The sequence below is a fragment of the Schistocerca nitens genome, chromosome 2 (genome assembly GCF_023898315.1).
Source record: "Schistocerca nitens isolate TAMUIC-IGC-003100 chromosome 2, iqSchNite1.1, whole genome shotgun sequence".
NCBI classification, from domain to species: domain Eukaryota; kingdom Metazoa; phylum Arthropoda; class Insecta; order Orthoptera; family Acrididae; genus Schistocerca; species Schistocerca nitens.
In genome coordinates this window covers 122339443-122357890 of record NC_064615.1, presented here as the reverse complement: position 1 = coordinate 122357890, position 18448 = coordinate 122339443, and the positions used below count along the sequence as shown (strand labels likewise).

At 42.8% G+C, this 18448-nt stretch overlaps 1 protein-coding gene across 1 annotated transcript in view; it reads left to right on the top strand.

The window, feature by feature from the left end:
* The window catches only part of LOC126235809 (regulatory-associated protein of mTOR), a 316754-nt gene that overhangs the window by 22349 nt on the left and 275957 nt on the right, over nucleotides 1-18448 (top strand). The window contains exon 3 of the mRNA XM_049944648.1: nucleotides 17598-17839. Within this exon, the coding sequence (XP_049800605.1) occupies nucleotides 17598-17839 (242 nt within the window). The remainder of the gene's footprint in view (nucleotides 1-17597; nucleotides 17840-18448) is intronic.

The following is an 18448-nucleotide window of genomic DNA, read 5'->3' as shown; positions in this document are numbered from 1 at the left end:
ATTTGGCAGGTCTTATACTTGGGTCTTTCACAGTGATATGATCCCTGTGGCCAAAGCTTGGGATTGAGAGTGGCATAGGGATGGACTATGATGATGTGGGGTTTGTGTGGGCAATGAACACCACTTTAGGATGGGTGGCAAGGATTGTGGGTAAGATGTCCCTCTTTTTAGGACATTCTGGGATTCTGGGTTCCCCCACAGAAGAACCACAAAAGTGCCCCACTTGTGACAGGATACTTTCCGGGACTGGACCAGACTCTGAATGTGGCTCTCCAGCAGGGATACGACTTCCTCAAATCCTGCCCTGAAATGAGATCCATCCTTCATGAAATCCTCCCCACTCCACCAAGAGTGTCTTTCCGCCGTCCACCTAACCTTCGTAACCTGTTAGTTCATCCCTATGAAATCCCCAAACCACCTTCCCTACCCTCTGGCTCCTATCCTTGTAACCACCCCCGGTGTAAAACCTGTCCCATGCACCCTCCCACCACCACCTACTCCAGTCCTGTAACCCGGAAGGTGTACACGATCAAAGGCAGAGCCACATGTGAAAGCACCCACGTGATTTACCAACTAACCTGCCTACACTGTGATGCATTCTATGTGGGAATGACCAGCAACAAACTGTCCATTCGCATGAATGGACACAGGCAGACAGTGTTTGTTGGTAATGAGGATCACCCTGTGGCTAAACATGCCTTGGTGCACGGCCAGCACATCTTGGCACAGTGTTACACCGTCTGGGTTATCTGGATACTTCCCACCAACACCAACCTATCCGAACTCCGGAGATGGGAACTTGCTCTTCAATATATCCTCTCTTCCAGTTACCAACCAGGCCTCAATCTCCGCTAATTTCAAGTTGCCGCCACTCATACCTCACCTGTCATTCAACATCATCTTTGCCTCTTCACTTCCGCCTCGACTGACATCTCTGCCCAAACCCCTTGTCTTTAAATATGTCTGCTTGTGTCTGTATATGTATGGATGGATATGTGTGTGTGTGCGAGTGTATACCTGTCCTTTTTCCCCCCTAAGGTAAGTCTTTCCGCTCCCGGGATTGGAATGACTCCTTACCCTCTCCCTTAAAACCCACATCCTTTCGTCTTTCCCTCTCCTTCCCCTCTTTCCTGATGAGGCAACAGTTTGTTGCGAAAGCTTGAATTTTGTGTGTGTGTTTGTGTTTGTTTGTGTGTCTATCGACCTGCCAGCACTTTCGTTCTATATATGGAAACTTCCACGTGGGAAAAAATATATCTAAAAACAAAGATGATGTGACTTACCAAACGAAAGCGCTGGCACGTCGATAGACACACAAACAAACACAAACATACACACAAAATTCTAGCTTTTGCAACCAACGGTTGCCTCGTCAGGAAAGAGGGAAGGAGAGGGAAAGACGAAAGGATTTGGCTTTTAAGGAGGGGGGGGGGGTAAGGAGTCATTCCAATCCCGGGAGCGGAAAGACTTACCTTAGGGGGAAAAAAGGATGGGTATACACTCGCACACACATATGTGTGTATATGTCTGCTTGTGTCTGTATATGTGTGTGTGTGCGCGAGTGTATACCCGTCCTTTTTTCCCCCCTAAGGTAAGTCTTTCCGCTCCCGGGATTGGAATGACTCCTTACCCTCTCCCTTAAAACCCACATCCTTTCGTCTTTCCCTCTCCTTCCATCTTTCCTGACGAAGCAACCGTGGGTTGTGAAAGCTAGAATTTTGTGTGTATGTTTGTGTTAGTTTGTGTGTCTATCGACCTGCCAGCGCTTCGTTTATATATCTTGCATGTGTCTCACATTTTCAGAATTAGCTGTACAGCAAATGAGTCAGCTGTAGGATTTGTATTGTTGATAAATCAGGCACTGGTTATGGAAATAAGCATATGCAGTGTAATGTGAACTAAATAATATATTATTCAAAAAAGAAAAGAAAAACTGTGTAGAATTTTTCACTAGATGATGGCTCAACATCTGATACAGCAAATGGGAGAGTAAGGCTTTAGGTATTATTAGCAGTTGTTACTTATAACTTTTGGGAGTACTTGCAGTACATCATTCCTCCAACTATGATAATGTTACTTCAATGATTGAGCTGTGTTCTGAGTGTATTTGGCTGCAGTTCAGAGCAGTTCTGGGGTGAAAACATTGCTAGAAGACCACAGAGAATTAAATGTCACAGTACAAGTACGTTAAAATATATGTAGCTATGGTAAAACTCATTGTTGCTATTTTGAATCTGATGACTATTTCCAAAACAGCATGCATTTGTCATCTGCTTAGGAAAAAAAATGTATATTTTTATGAATCACTTTAGGGAAACAGAAATTTACTACATAAAATCACTTTTGAGTGACGCAGATTAGAGTATGGCTGTCCCTCATGAACACAGTAATTACACTACCACACAAACAGTTGAGGTTACACTCATATGGTATGAGACATTCCCAGGGAGGGGGAGTCCACTGGGTTCTGAACTGCACAATAACCACCCTGGGTTCAGTGTGGGGCAGCAGTGGGGTGGGAGGACTGCTGTAGCCTGTTGTGGGGTTGTGAACCACTGAGGGCTACGGCGGGACGAAGCCTCTCCGTCGTTTTGAAGCCCTGGTTGAATACACAATGGCTGTCCTTACAGAAGGGAGAAAATGCTTCTCATCAAAAAACCCTTTTCTTTACCATATCTTTAACAAAAGTAAAGAACACTAAAACACTGAGAAGTAGCTTATGATTGAATGAACTGAAACATTCAGTATTGTATGCCACTTAGTTTTAGTTGCTATTGTTATTGCTGTCGTTATGAAAATCAACAAGATTGTTTATGCACTTTAGGACAAACATAAATATTCTGAGGTAGAAAGTTGTGAGAAGTTGAAACTGACCATTGTGATAACCATGTTAAAAAAATAACAGGATGAATACAAATTCCGCTGTCAAAATTTTTGATGTTTTCCAGGGATATTTCCTGAGTAATTTGATACAAGGGACCCATGGTTTTCAGTAGCTCGTTATAGAGTAGTTGCATTTTGTTTGATTTCTTACCCCCACTTATCTTTTTATCTCTTTTGAACTGAAAATTTCTGCACAACAGCCAAATGTCAACTTGTTTGGAAACAAACTTCTTTTATCCACTTGCAGAACTTGCTTTCGACAATAGTAATGCACACTCTTTTTCTCTTTGTCCTCAGTACTCATGATTCAGTCTCAGGTTTGTTTGTTTTGAAAGTTTATTTGTATGCTAACAGTGTAACACAGCGCTGTGATAGGTTTACTGATGGTGAGTTGTCCATTGTACATGTTATGTCTGGATTCATTGAGTGCAATGGAAGGCCAGCTCAATAACGCTATGCATGGATGCACCCTATGCAGTGCACTAATTTTGCATATATCTGAAGGTTATTGAACTACTCTCTGTTTTGTGTTCTTTGTTTTGGTGATTGTGTATTAGAGGCTTTTTCACCATTCTAAGATATTTTCACAGAAACAAAGGTAACAGACAAAAAAACATAATTGTACTATTACTTTGTAATGAGCCACTGAAGACAATGAGTCCCTTGTTCCAAAGTAATCAGGAAATACTCATGAATGCTCTGATAAATGTTATACTGGAGTTAAGGTTCACCCTGTGGACATTAGCAAAGAATTCATTATGTGGATTCCAGATTATTAATGCCCTCAATGGCTACAATAATTCCAGGGAGATACATGATATATGAGACCAACTTTGAATGTGACCACTACTAGACATGAAATAAAAAGAAGCATCCATCAGTGAGTAGGAAGAAAATTGATAGGAAGGAAACCCTGAAATATGGAATATACGGTTTATTATTCAACCAATAAGCCTCAAACGAATACAAAAACAGGTGCACTGATCAGCAGCCACAACAATACTGATACAAGAAGCAGCATAACAAACATCAAGTATGAAAAAATGAATTGTGATGGGATGAAGTCTGTCAGGAAGGATTACAGAGAAAAACTGAAGCTTAGAATGGATGGACCTCAACTCATTGACAGTACAAACAAAATCAGCATCCAAAAATATAGGTGATAACTGAATAAACTTTGGTACTCATAAGTAAAGAAAAAAGCGAAGTTCACAAATTCAGCACATGTAGTTACCTCAAATGTCTAAACATTACTCAAATGTTACCCATTGCCTCTGTTATTTATGGACATAAGATAAGTCTCAATAGCAGTGGACAAAATTACCAACAATTAGCAAATTATTTCCATTGATTACAACAGTTCCATAAAGAAGATAATTGATTCAGAACTACCTAATAAGGATGAAATCAGGAGAAGAATAATTTGAATGAAGAACCATATGGCATTTGGTAAAGACTTCATAGTTACAGAGGTACTCAGGTATGTAAGAAAGCACTTCATAAGCTGGCTCAACTGTCTACTTTGACTGACAGCTTTCATTGCTATTCATTCGTGGCATGAAGTATTGGACACCTGTCTCACACCTGGTTACAGTTCAGATTACAAAATCAGCTGGCTTCTTTTTAAGATGCTCTGAAAATTTATGAGAGATTCATTTTTGGATTTGAGTTTGGTTGACATTCAACAAGTGTGAGACCCATTTTGTTCACTGTCTGGTACTTGACCCTCAAGTACTTTATCTTCCAGATAGCTGTTGAGTTTTATACAACTTTAATTGGTGATGATCCACTACCATAAGATGCACCTTTGTGAATTACTTCTTTAAAATAAAATGGGACCTTAATTAAATTCAACTGCCAATTTTCTCACTGTTGAAAATGAGAAAGCAGCTTTGTCATGAACCTTCAGAAACTTTGGTTCAGTTTCCATTGATGCTAAATCATCCAAGGTTGGCTAGGTGTTTTATGTGAACAAAACACATACAACAGAAGTTCTTTCAAAAAGCTACATGAGCAAAACTATTTTTCATATGAAGTTGGCATTTTATACACGGAAAATCTCGAGTGACTATTGCGAGTAGATTGTATCAAAGCATCTTCCACAACTCCAGTTACATAGATTTCTTATAGAACACTTTTTCAAGACAATAAGAGCTAATGGATCTATTTAACATTAATATAAAGGAAATTGATGCAATAATCAAGTGTATGAAGTGTAAGAATTCACATTCTTATGATCATATACTGCTCAAGAGAATTAGGGAAACGTGACTTTAGGTGTCTGCCATACTCTGCTGAGGAATAATTGACGACTGGGTGTGTTACCAAGTTATACTTTTGCCTTTTACAAATTAAGTTCACTACAAAACATTATTACATCCTTGTTCACTTACATAACAAGTACTGAACTGTCCAACAAGTGTACAAAAACAAAGTGGAAACAATCTTTCACCCCTCATTCTTGATGATTTTCATTGGACTCTGAGAGCTTCAATAACATGTATGCCTTCCTTGGGCATCTACATCTACATTTATACTCCGCAAGCCACCCAACGGTGTGTGGCGGAGGGCACTTTACGTGCCACTGTCATTACCTCCCTTTCCTGTTCCAGTAGCGTATGGTTCGCGGGAAGAACGACTGTCTGAAAGCCTCTGTGCGCGCTCTAATCTCTCTAATTTTACGTTCGTGATCTCCTCGGGAGGTATAAGTAGGGGGAAGCAATATATTCGATACCTCATCCAGAAACGCACCCTCTCGAAACCTGGCGAGCAAGCTACACCGCGATGCAGAGCGCCTCTCTTGCAGAGTCTGCCACTTGAGTTTATTAAACATCTCCGTAACGCGATCACGGTTACCAAATAACCCTGTGACGAAACGCGCCGCTCTTCTTTGGATCTTCTCTCTCTCCTCCGTCAACCCGATCTGGTAAGGATCCCACACTGATGAGCAATACTCAAGTATAGGTCGAACGAGTGTTTTGTAAGCCACCTCCTTTGTTGATGGACTACATTTTCTAAGCACTCTCCCAATGAATCTCAACCTGGTACCCGCCTTACCAACAATTAATTTTATATGATCTTTCCACTTCAAATCGTTCCGCACGCATACTCCCAGATATTTTACAGAAGTAACTGCTACCAGTGTTTGTTCCGCTATCATATAATCATAGAATAAAGGATCCTTATTTCTATGTATTCGCAATACATTACATTTGTCTATGTTAAGGGTCAGTTGCCACTCCCTGCACCAAGTGCCTATCCGCTGCAGATCTTCCTGCATTTCGCTACAATTTTCTAATGCTGCAACTTCTCTGTATACTACAGCATCATCCGCGGAAAGCTGCATGGAACTTCCGACACTATCTACTAGGTCATTTATATATATTGTGAAAAGCAATGGTCCCATAACACTTCCCTGTGGCACGCCAGAGGTTACTTTAACGTCTGTAGACGTCTCTCCATTGATAACAACATGCTGTGTTCTGTTTGCTAAAAACTCTTCAATCCAGCCACACAGCTGGTCTGATATTCCGTAGGATTTTACTTTGTTTATCAGGCGACAGTGCGGAACTGTATCGAACGCCTTCTGGAAGTCAAGAAAAATAGCATCTACCTGGGAGCCTGTATCTAATATTTTCTGGGTTTCATGAACAAATAAAGCGAGTCGGGTCTCACACGATCGCTGTTTCCGGAATCCATGTTGATTCCTACATAGTAGATTCTGGGATTCCAAAAACGACATGATACTCAAGCAAAAAACATGTTCTAAAATTCTACAACAGATCGACGTCAGAGATATAGGTCTATAGTTTTGCGCATCTGCTCGACGACCCTTCTTGAAGACTGGGACTACCTGTGCTCTTTTCCAATCATTTGGAACCTTCCGTTCCTCTAGAGACTTGCGGTACATGGCTGTCAGAAGGGGGGCAAGTTCTTTCGCGTACTCTGTGTAGAATCGAATTGGTATCCCGTCAGGTCCAGTGGACTTTCCTCTGTTGAGTGATTCCAGTTGCTTTTCTATTCCTTGGACACTTATTTCGATGTCAGCCATTTTTTCGTTTGTGCGAGGATTTAGAGAAGGAACTGCAGTGCGGTCTTCCTCTGTGAAACAGCTTTGGAAAAAGGTGTTTAGTATTTCAGCTTTACGCGTGTCATCCTCTGTTTCAATGCCATCATCATCCCGGAGTGTCTGGATATGCTGTTTCGAGCCACTTACTGATTTAACGTAAGACCAGAACTTCCTAGGATTTTCTGTCAAGTCGGTACATAGAATTTTACTTTCGAATTCACTGAACGCTTCACGCATAGCCCTCCTTACGCTAACTTTGACATCGTTTAGCTTCTGTTTGTCTGAGAGGTTTTGGCTGCGTTTAAACTTGCAGTGAAGCTCTCTTTGCTTTCGCAGTAGTTTCCTAACTTTGTTGTTGTACCACGGTGGGTTGTTCCCGTCCCTCACAGTTTTACTCGGCACGTACCTGTCTAAAATGCATTTTACGATTGCCTTGAACTTTTTCCATAAACACTCAACATTATCAGTGTCGGAACAGAAATTTTCGTTTTGATCTGTGTTTTTATCAATGCCTGGCTGGTACCTGACATGCTCTGTGCAAGTCTACAGAGGTCACCCTGTGTTATCTATTTCCATTCTTCAATGAGAGCCTTGAGAGTTTTTGAAGAGTCTGTTGTGGAATAGGACAACCATGAACATGTCTCTGTCAAGCATGTCCCACACATGCTTGATGAGGTTTAGATCAGAACTCACTGCTGGCCTGCCATTACTTCAATGTCCAGATTTTGCAAGACATCGCTGGCAATGTGCGTAACATGGGCCCTGGCATTATTGTGGAGGAGAAGAAATTCAGGGCCACTACCATATGCAACAGCCACAACATTGTCCAGCAGGATATGTTCAGTGTACTGCTGGACAGTAAGGCGATTATGGGCAACAACAAGATCCATATGGCTGCCAACACTGATGCCTCCTCTCACCATCACACAACCTTGGCTGAATCTGGCAATTTCCTGGACACCGTTTGACATGTAACACTCGCCAAGGTTGCTTCACACACGTACATGGCCATCACGTTGCATCAGAGGAAATCTGGAATGTCTGTGAATAACACGTTTCACCAGTGACAAAGTTGCCACTTGATGTGTGAATGACAGAACTGAATGCAAACTGCAGGTTGTTGCCATGTCAAGGGAGACACTCAGACATGATGTATGGATCATAAGGTCCTTTCTCATAACCTGTTTTGTACAGTCTGGTTGGACGCAGCAGCTCCAGTGGCCTTTCGTAGATCATCTTGCAGTGTTCTGATGGTAACCGTATGGTGCTGCAATGCACAGATGGCCAGATATGGGTCTTCACAAGTGGTTGTAATACATCAGCAACGTTATCCAACTCACCTTGTGTACTGACTTGTTTTCCTTAGCGTGTTAGCAACCTATGGATGACAGGTGGAGAGATGATGGCATCTGGAGCAACACAATGGATAGTCCATCCTTCGTGGATCAGACTGCCCTGCAACTTGTACTGCGTTAAGATGCCGCATTGCACAGTGACTATACAAATGACAACTGTCTCCTGTGTACCTCATTAGAGAACAAAGGGACACCAGTACATAGTTCCTTTTGAGGGGTCCATGATACTGTAATGCATAAAACAGCCAATAGATGGTGAATTACTTTATTTGTTGCATACATTGAAAGTGCACTTCTCTTGCTATGCAGTAAGACCACAGGTACTGTCTGTATCAAAATAAGAGTTTATGTACTGGATGCTGATACAGTTTTTCCCTAATTATTTTTGAGCAATGTATTTGATCAGCCCATGTTAGCGGTATACTTAAGTTATTTGTGTGGCATAATTTTTCATCAGTGTTTTCCCAGATAAACTTCTTCAGAAAAAATGTACTTGTTACCCACAGGCACACAGCATTGTCTTCTGCATAAAAAAAATAAAAAGACCATTTGTAATGGAGGAATTGTCTATTTCTGTGATCACAGTGGTTGGACATATTCACATTTCTATTGTAGACATGGCTCTTCAGTTGACCAGACACTATTTCTCATACAAGAAGGTATTGATAAAACACGGCAACAATTGAGTATATTCTGTTATGATATGAAGGGTTTTGAATATGGTGACTGTAGTATATTGTGAAATAAATTAAAACATCATGAAATTAGAGGGAAGGCATTCAGTTTCTTTCAGATGTATCAGGGTGCCTTGGCTTATTTCTTTACAAAGTGTTTTATCAGTGTTTCGCAGTTAACAGCATTACTTTGTACAATAACAGTATTATGAAAAGGATAGCTACTATACACCATATAGCAGAGGTGCTGAGTTGCATATAGGCACAACACTGTCATGCAACTCACACCCACATGACCATATTCCCTTGGTTGCCAAGGCCTTGGCAACTAAAGAATGTGGTCGTTTGCTGTTGTTATGTGCGACTTTTAGGCAGCTTATCAGCTGTTCTTGTGAAGACCTCATACTTTCTACACAAAATAAAAGCAGCACCAAAAGGAAATTATTATAAAGTACGGAGTTTCGTGAGTAGTTAGCTGCTGGTGATTGCCAGTTTTGGGTATATAGTGGTCATTTCTGCATCACGTAACACTTTTTGTGGTGTAACCAACATTTAATATCCCACCATGTAACTCACCACTCTTTGGTGGATTTGTGCTTGGCTACCACGGGGCCCCAGCCTTTGCAGCATTTTTTCCCTTCCATGCTGCATGTCTCTCCTCTTGCTCTTCTTTTTCACCTCCCTTGGGGAACTTGTCTGGGATATTATTGGGAATGTTCTGCATTCTGTCGCTGATGTGCGAATGCTCTCACCTTTGTTTTTCGCTCCCTTTTTCTTTCTTTGTTTCCCTTCTCCTCCTGTTCCTCTGCTTCGGTGTTTGAGGATCCTCTTTTTTCTTCTTCCTCCCTGTGCACTTCTGAAGGCCGACACACACGTCTGATACGTAACAGGTGACTGGGTAACGCGTAATTCCCAGCTGTGAGTTGACAGGTAGGGTTTGCGTGTACCCTCTGGTACAGGCCAGGCCCAGGGAGAGGTGATTGCCTGAGCTGTAACATTCCCAAATTGCCGATTGGCCCCTCTGTCAGGTGTTTGGGAAGTGTAAACTGAAGTGTGAACAGTTGCCTAAGGCGGATGCACCCCCTTGTAAAGGGGCCCCCAGTTGGAAGGAGCACGCCATCGGAGATGCTGGCAATTATGGGGGATTTCCTTGCGATGAGTCAGTCATCTTCCCACTCAAGGTCTACAAAACATAAACATAATGAGGCTATTGATTCGAAGACCCTTCCCACTGCCCTACAGTTCCTTGTGGTCTCATGTACTGTAGATGGTCAGTCCTTCCCCACAGTCAGTCCGCTAATTATTATTAAGAAAGGTGTTGATGCAATTGCTGGCCCTGTAAAATCCTGCTCTCATTCCTGTGAAATCCTGCTCTCATTTATGGAATGGCACTTTGCTTTTGGAGACAGATTCTGATTCTCAAACACAACTACTGCTTGCTGCCTCGCTTTTCCACGGCTACCCTGTTCGTGTTGAGGCCCACAGAACTCTGAATTCTTCCTGTGGTGTAATTTACACCAGGCTGCTTGACAGTCTATCTGAGGCCGAAATACAATCTTACCTCTCTGATCAGGGTTCATTGCCATCCATCGTGTAATGAAAAAGGTGGATTCCTCCTTAGTGCCCACCCGCACTCTTTTCCTCACCTTTCATAGGGTGGTGCTGCCGTCCAAGCTCAAAGCAGGCTATGAAATTATCACAGTTTGGCCGTACATTCCGAACTCGATGCGCTGCTATCAGTGTCATCGTTGCAACCACACTTACATAACTTAACATCTTGTCGACACCCAGCCAAAAATGTATAACCTGTTACAAGGATGCACATGAGAGTGATTGTCCGCCTCCTCCCCCCAACTGTATCAACTGCAATGGCGGCCATGCCACCTCCTCTCGGGATTGTCCCATGTGTCTAGATGAGCAGGCTGTCCAAGAGATTCGGGTAAAGGAAAAAGTGAAAAAGTGCCTTACCCAGTAGCTCACAAGTTACTGGCTAGTTGCAAACCCTGTGTTCTCCCGTCTGGCACCTACCTGTTCTTGTTACCCCTAGCTCCATAAAGGACATGGCCACGCAGACATGTGACCTCAAATTTGGCTCTGAGGTTGTGAAATCGCCCAGTGTCAATGTAGCATCACCATCCCCCTGTCCAGCTGTGCAACAAACCATCAAACTCTCACCTCAAGGGGCGAAGCCACCAACTACACAACCAGTAGACAGGATAGGACAGGAGGAGCACTCCCGTGAAGACTTCCTCCATCCCTCCAGCCAAACAGCGCCCGAGTCTCCCTCTGCTAGGAAAGGCTCGAAGTAGTCTGTTAAAGGCAAACAGTCTTCACCTTCACCAACTCAAAGATCCTGTTTGACAGTGTCACCATGTGGTATCTTAGCCCTGCTGGTCTCTGTCTCGCCGGTGCGCACCACCAACCGTTTTTCAGTGCTGAACTTTACAGACCGATCACACAAGCAAGCCGATGATTGTGTGGGCCCCATGGAGCAGGATCCTCCGGCTCCTGTGCCCTGTAGTAGTGACTCTACACCAGCTGTCACTCGGCGGCCCCCGAGTTGACACCCCTCCATTTCTTCCTCCTCATGACTGTCCTCCAATGGAATGTTCACGGCCTTCTGTCCCACAATGTGGATTTATGGCTGCTTTTAGCATCACAGCATCCCCTCGTACTTTGCCTTCAGGAAATGAAATTGCACCCTCACGACAGCTTTGAGTTTTCACATTACTTACCGGTTCATTTTGACCTTCCCCCTGAGGTCAGCATTCCATCTCATGGGGGTGTCATGCTGCTCGTTCGGGATGACATTCATAGTCAACCCATCTTCCTGACTACCCATCTTCAAGCTGTTGCAGTTCGTCTTTTCCTTCCGTGCCTGACTTTCTCCCTCAGTACCATTTATGTACCTCCATCCTTTGATGTCACCAGGGCAGACTTTCTTCAGCTTATTGGGCAGCTACCTCCCCCATTTTTGCTACTCGGTGACTTTAATGAGCATCATCCCCTCTGTGGTTTGCCCAGGACCTGTCAGAGAGGTGCCCTCTTGGCTGACCTTCTTAATCAACTTAACCTCTTCTGCCTTTACGCTGAAGTATCCACTTTCCTTTTCGACTCCTCACACACCTTTTCCCATTTGGACCTTTTGCACTGCCCAACTTGCACATCGCCTTGAATGGTCCATTCTTTGTGACACCTACTTGAGCGACCATTTCCTGTGTGCTCTCCGTTTGCTGCCCCCTACCCCATCCTGCATGCACACCCAAATGGCAGCTTACTAAGGCTGACTGGCAGCTTTAAGGCTGACTAGCAGCTTTACTCCTTCCTGGTGACCTTCACATAACAAGATTGCCCCAGTTGTGATGACCAGGTGGACTATCTCATCAGCATTATCCTTACTTTTGCAGAACATTCCATTCCTCGCTCTTCCTCTTTACCACATTGTTTTCCATTCCCTTGGTGGACTGAGGCATGCCGCAATGCAATTTACGCATCGAGACGTGCTCTCCGCGCTTTCAACCGTCATCCTATGATAGCAAACTGCATTCATTATAAACAGATGTATGCAAAGTGCTGTCGTGTTCTTCGGGAAAGCAAACGAGCTAGATGGCTTTCCATCAGTAGTTCTTTTAACAGTCCCACACCGTCCTCTGTCATGTGGGCCAACCTCCGACGGCTCTCTGGGACCAAGATCCATTCCCCAACTTCCTGCCTGATAATAGCAGATGATGTTATCGTGGACCCTATTGCTATCTCCAACACCTTGGGCCACCATTTTGCGAAAGTTTTGAGCTCTTGGCACTATCACCCTGCCTTCCTCCATCGGAAACGAGCAGGGGAGGCTCAGTGCTACAATGCCACTTTTACTAGGAGGAAGCTCGATCATCCTCTCAGTTCATCCCGATCCTCTGCCCCAGGGCCGGACACCATCAGCACCTTTCTCTTGCAGGCAAGCACTTTGTGCTAAACACATACAATCGCATATGGGCAGAGAGCACATTTTCCGGATGCTGGCGTGAAGCCACCATCAGACCCATACCTAAGTCTGGCAAGGACTTACTTCTAGCTACTGCCCCATCTCTCTTACCAGTTGCATTTGCAAGGTGATGGAACGTATGATTCATGCCCAGCTGGTATGGTGGCTCAAGTCTCACAATTTACTGATGAATGCATGGTGTGGATTTTGAGCTTGACTTTTTGCAGTTGATCATCTTGTTACTTTGTCCATCCATGTCATGAAAGGCTTTCTGTGGAAATCACAGACTGTGGCTGTGTTTTTCGATTTGCCGAAGGCCTACGACACCTGCTGGAGAACTGGTATCCTCCATACTCTTTACACGTGGGGCTTCCGTGGCCGCCTGCCCTGTTCCCTTCAGACATTTTTACTAGATTCGAGTTTTCAAGGTGCGTGTGGGTTCTGCCTTGTCAGACACCTTTATCCAGGAAAACTGTGTGCCTCAGGGTCCTGTCCTGAGTGTCGTCCTCTTTGCTATCGCCATTAACCCTGTCATAGCCTGTCTCCCTCTGGGCATATCAGACTCCCTTTTTGTTGACAATTTTTCCATCTATTGCAGCTCTCCATGGTCTTGTCTCACTGAGCAGTGTCTTCAGCTCTGTCTTAATCATCTTTACTCCTGGAGCATCGACAGTGCCTTTCGCTTTTCCCCTGACAAAACTGTCTGTGTGAATTTCTGGCGGCACAAATGGTTTCTTCCACCTTCCATTCATTGAAACTACTAAATTCCTGGGGCTCATGCTCGATAGGAAACTCTCTTAGTCCTCCCATGTGTCTTACCTGGCAGCCCGTTGTGTGCGGTCCCTCAATCTCCTACGCGTCCTCAATGGTACTTCGTGGGGTGCCGATTGAACCGCCCTCCTCCATTTGTACTGGTCCATTCGAAACTCTGCTATGGGTGCTTTGTTTATGCATCTGCACGCCATCCCTCTTACGCCGTCTGAACACTATCCACCATCATGGAATCTGTGGGGCCACGGGTGCCTTTTACACCAGCCCAGTTGAGAGTCTGTACGCTGAAGCTGCTGAACTGCCACTGTCCTACCACCTTGGCCTTCATTTGCTTCCTAAGGACACTACTCCAGCCTCAGTCTACAGTGTCCAGTTTCATGACCTTGGCATGGGACTTGGCGTAGTACCTGTGCCTACACTGATGGCTCTCGCACTGACTGTGGGGTTGGGTGTGCTTTTGTCATTGGCACCTGTGTCTTTCGATATCAGCTTCCGGCACACTCCTCAGTATTTACAGCCGAGTTCTTCACCTTTTATCAGGCCACGGTGTACATCTGGCGACACAGGCTTTCCAATTGTGTCCTCTGCTCAGACTCACTCAGTGCTTTCCAAAGTCTATGTGTGCTGTTCACTGCTCATCCCTTAGTGCAGCGGGTCCAGGAAAACTGTCACGCACTCACTCATCGTGGAGCCAGTGTCATGTTTCTTTGGGTCCCTGGTCATGTTGGTCTGCCAGGAAACGAGGCTGCTGATGCTGCTGCCAAGGCTGCAGTCATCGTACCTCAGCCCGTGAGTACCTGTATTCCCTCCGATGATCTCTGCATTGCCATCTGTCAGGAGGTGGTGTCCCTTTGGCATCACGAATGGTCCTCCCTTCACGGGAATAAGCTTTGGCTTATTAAGCCTCTCCCAGTGCCTTGGACGACCTCCTCTCAATCCTCCCATCGGGAGGAGATTATTTTAACTCGGCTGCATATTGGGCACTGCCTTTTTAGTCATCATCATTTGCTAAGTGGCACTGTCCGCCACTTCCTGCTGGAGTGCCCTTTTTTTAACAATTTATTTTCCATCTTGGGTTTGCCGTCGGATTTATCAGCTGTTTTAGCGAATGGCGCACAGGCTATTGACCGTGTTTTACTTTTTATCCGTCGAAGCAATATGGCGAAGGCCGTTTAATTTTTAGTTTTGGACCTCTATTTCTGTATGTTTTTTTTTTTCCCTGCCCCTGCCTGTTTATAGCTGTCTCCTATTCTGTCCATTGGGACTGATGTATAGTTGTTTAACTCCCCTCTGTGCTCATGTTCTATAATTTTGACTTGGATGCGTATGAACCCAGTTGTTTTTTGCACCCTAAAACAAAACAAAACAAACGTTTAATATTATTAGTGCAACAAGAACTGCATGGCATACATTTATGCATCTGTATTGTGTAGATTTGTGTGTTAACGACATTCATAAATTCATATTGTGTATAGACAGATAAAGAAAGGAATAAAAAGAAAGAAATATATTGTGTTTTGTCTTTCAGGCTGTAGATGTACATATTGGGGGGGGGGGGGGGGAGATTAGTTCTGGAAGCCTTACACTTTGAATAAATAAATTTTTTATTGTTTAAAAAATGTGCTTCACTTTTCATGTTTTCTGAATCATGCTGGAATCTTGAAACAAAATTTTCAGTTACTGCCTCACATACTTGGTGTCTCCTAAAGAGAAGAGTTACCATGGTTGGTTTGTTTTATAGTGTACATCTTATTTCACAAATGGGATTCAATTATCTGAAATGTTTTGTGTTCATGCAAGTAACAATAGCCTAACGGTGACTTTTTTGTGAGTTAAACTTCTGCAGAAACAGTACGTGCATTTCTTTATTTTTTTAAAATCTTATACCATCCAGAAAACAAAATATTTTTGAAACTGATGACAGAATCAACTAAAGTAAAGAAAGGTGACTCCTGCACCTAAATAGAATGCAACTAGTAGTTTCACCACATAGGGTGATTAGTAAAAGAGATACTTTTGAAATTAATGCATTTGACTGTGGATTCCTTGACATCAGCTTATTAGGTATATATTTACTACCTAACACTGACATATGAAAATTTGTGCTGGACTGGGATTCGAATCCGGATTTCCTGCTTAGTGTCAGCAGTTGTCTTAAATACTTTGGCTATCTGTGCACAGCCCCAGACCGACCCAAACCTCCATATATCACACTGTCTACATCATTATATAGTCATCAGTATTAGGTAGTAAATCTATATCTAATACAGCTGATGTCAAGGAAGCCACAGTCAGTGAATTACTTTTGAAAATATTTCATACAGCTGTGCATTGTCAATGGTGTCTGTTCTTTCAGATATGAATGTAAGTAGTAAAAGAGACATTGGGTAACAAAGGAACTGTTAGCGACAACTTCCTCTTTGATTGGAACGGACAAGTTGTCTAGTCCTTGGAGGAGGAGGAGGAGGAGGAGGAGGAGGAGGAGGAGGAGGAGGAGGAGGAGGAAGAAGAAGAAGAAGAAGAAGAAGTGTGTTATGTTGACTGAAATTAATATTATTTTTAAATCAACTTGACACTGCAGTTAGAAAAGTGTAGGTGCATGCAATAGATGAAACTGCTTGTTATTGCAGAAGATTTTGTAATGCCAGTCTTCATTTATGAGCTACGCAATGGATGTGACAGATCTTGGACCTAAGTAGGATATTTCAAACTACATCATTACTTTTAAACATAATACAAAGGCATGCGGAAAAGCTATCCCTCTGAATTTTTCGCGTGAAAACTCTTAAAGCTTTTTAAATAAAACAAATGTTATTAACACTCTATAGCTTTCTTCTTCATGTCTACATATTTATTTCTCAATACCCTGGTAGCAAACACATTCTTCTAATGAAAGACCAGTTTGTTGATACTGTCACTGTAGAATGACTCACTTCATTGACAGAGCCACATCCTCACCTCTGCTTCCATCACTTCATCAGTATCATAGTGAAGTCCTCGAAGCTGCTCTTTAAGTTTTGGAAACATATGATAATCAGATGGGACAAATGAAAATCAGATGGGATGAAGTCATGACTGTATGGAGGATGATCCATGACAGTGAACCCAAGGTGGCAGATTGTTGCAGATGTCGCAATGCTCGTGTGTGGTCTGGCATTGTTATGCTGAAGAAGAGGGTGTGGATGAACTCTTCAAATTTGAAATTCTATTACAGCACACTGCTTCTCATGCACCAACATAGTTATGTTACACAACACCATATTACGCACTACAATTCGGAATCTTCTAGTAGCAGAGGCTGCAAATATGTAGACATGAAGAATAAAAATGTTGAACATTAATAACATTTGTTTTATTTTTTCTGATGGAAAAATTTGGAGGCATTACTTTTGGGCACACACTCATACTTGTCATGTTTGCTGTATGTCACCTGTAATAAACACAGCAATGTCTCAGCACCTTTGTGATACCTAAAATACCAGGAAATTCGACACTAAATGTCCTATGTGCATCCTGAAGTACATACTACAGACAGATGTATGGCAGTGTGATGCTATTGGCTCATGAGTCACATGATACACTGCTCCTTGCCAAGGCACATCACTCTGCCACCCACTTTCTTACATGCACACTACCATTGTCATGTAAGGAAATGTCTAAAAACCTCAGGTTTTGATGATGACACATTTTCAGCAGTTTTTCATCTAAGTGGTATATTTTGATGCTACCACTGCAGCTGTTTACAAATTTTTGCTTTTCAGCAGATATGTTCACCTGTCTGTTGAAAAGTAGTTATAAATGTTATTGTTACATTATTTTAGTGTGCAGCTGTTGAAATATTCTGCCTCAAAGATGTTAATTTTGTGCAGATCCTCTGTCAATGAGCCCACAGAAGGCCCTGGAAACTATTGGGTCAAATCTTCAGAAACAGTATGAGCGCTGGCAACCTCGAGCACGGTACAAGCAGAGCCTCGATCCTACTGCAGAAGAAGTGAAAAAGCTGTGTACCTCACTACGTCGAAATGCAAAAGAGGAGCGTGTTCTCTTCCATTACAATGGACATGGAGTGCCCAAACCTACCTCAAATGGAGAAATCTGGGTTTTCAATCGGGTTAGTATACTGTCATTTCCTTTTCTTTCCACCATTGAATCACTGTGTTGCATAAATTTTACCTTTTTTTATACTGTGGTAAAAGGGTAATTTCTCTACTTAGAGAATTTTTTATGATATTGGCTGGTAATTTTCAGTGCACTTTAGACTATGTTTAAAGAAAATGGTTCCCATTACACAAAAACAAGGAGGAAAGTAACTGAAAAATACCACGAAAGGTGCCTAAAAATGTAATATGAAAATTTAGATTCACATTTTGTATGTTCAGAGTTGGTAGGCAGTGGTGACGCATATAATAAAAAAGATTCTACAAGTGACCTTCCACCTCATAATAAGGAATAATGTAGCCGTTAGAACTACTATGACTCTGAAAGATGATGGACAACTGTAATAACTGATGTTGAAGTAATTACAGTGTTGAATGTTTTCAGATTGTTTTGCAGAATCATGGTCATGATATTAACAAACATTACAGTGAACATTGATTTTTCTTCTAAGAAATAATTTGAACCCTGTGTTTATGGTATTAACCCACAGAGAAACATCATAGAGCATGTAAATTTAGAATAAAAACCATGTTTAGAAATTGGTTTGGAAGAAATGGGTGAT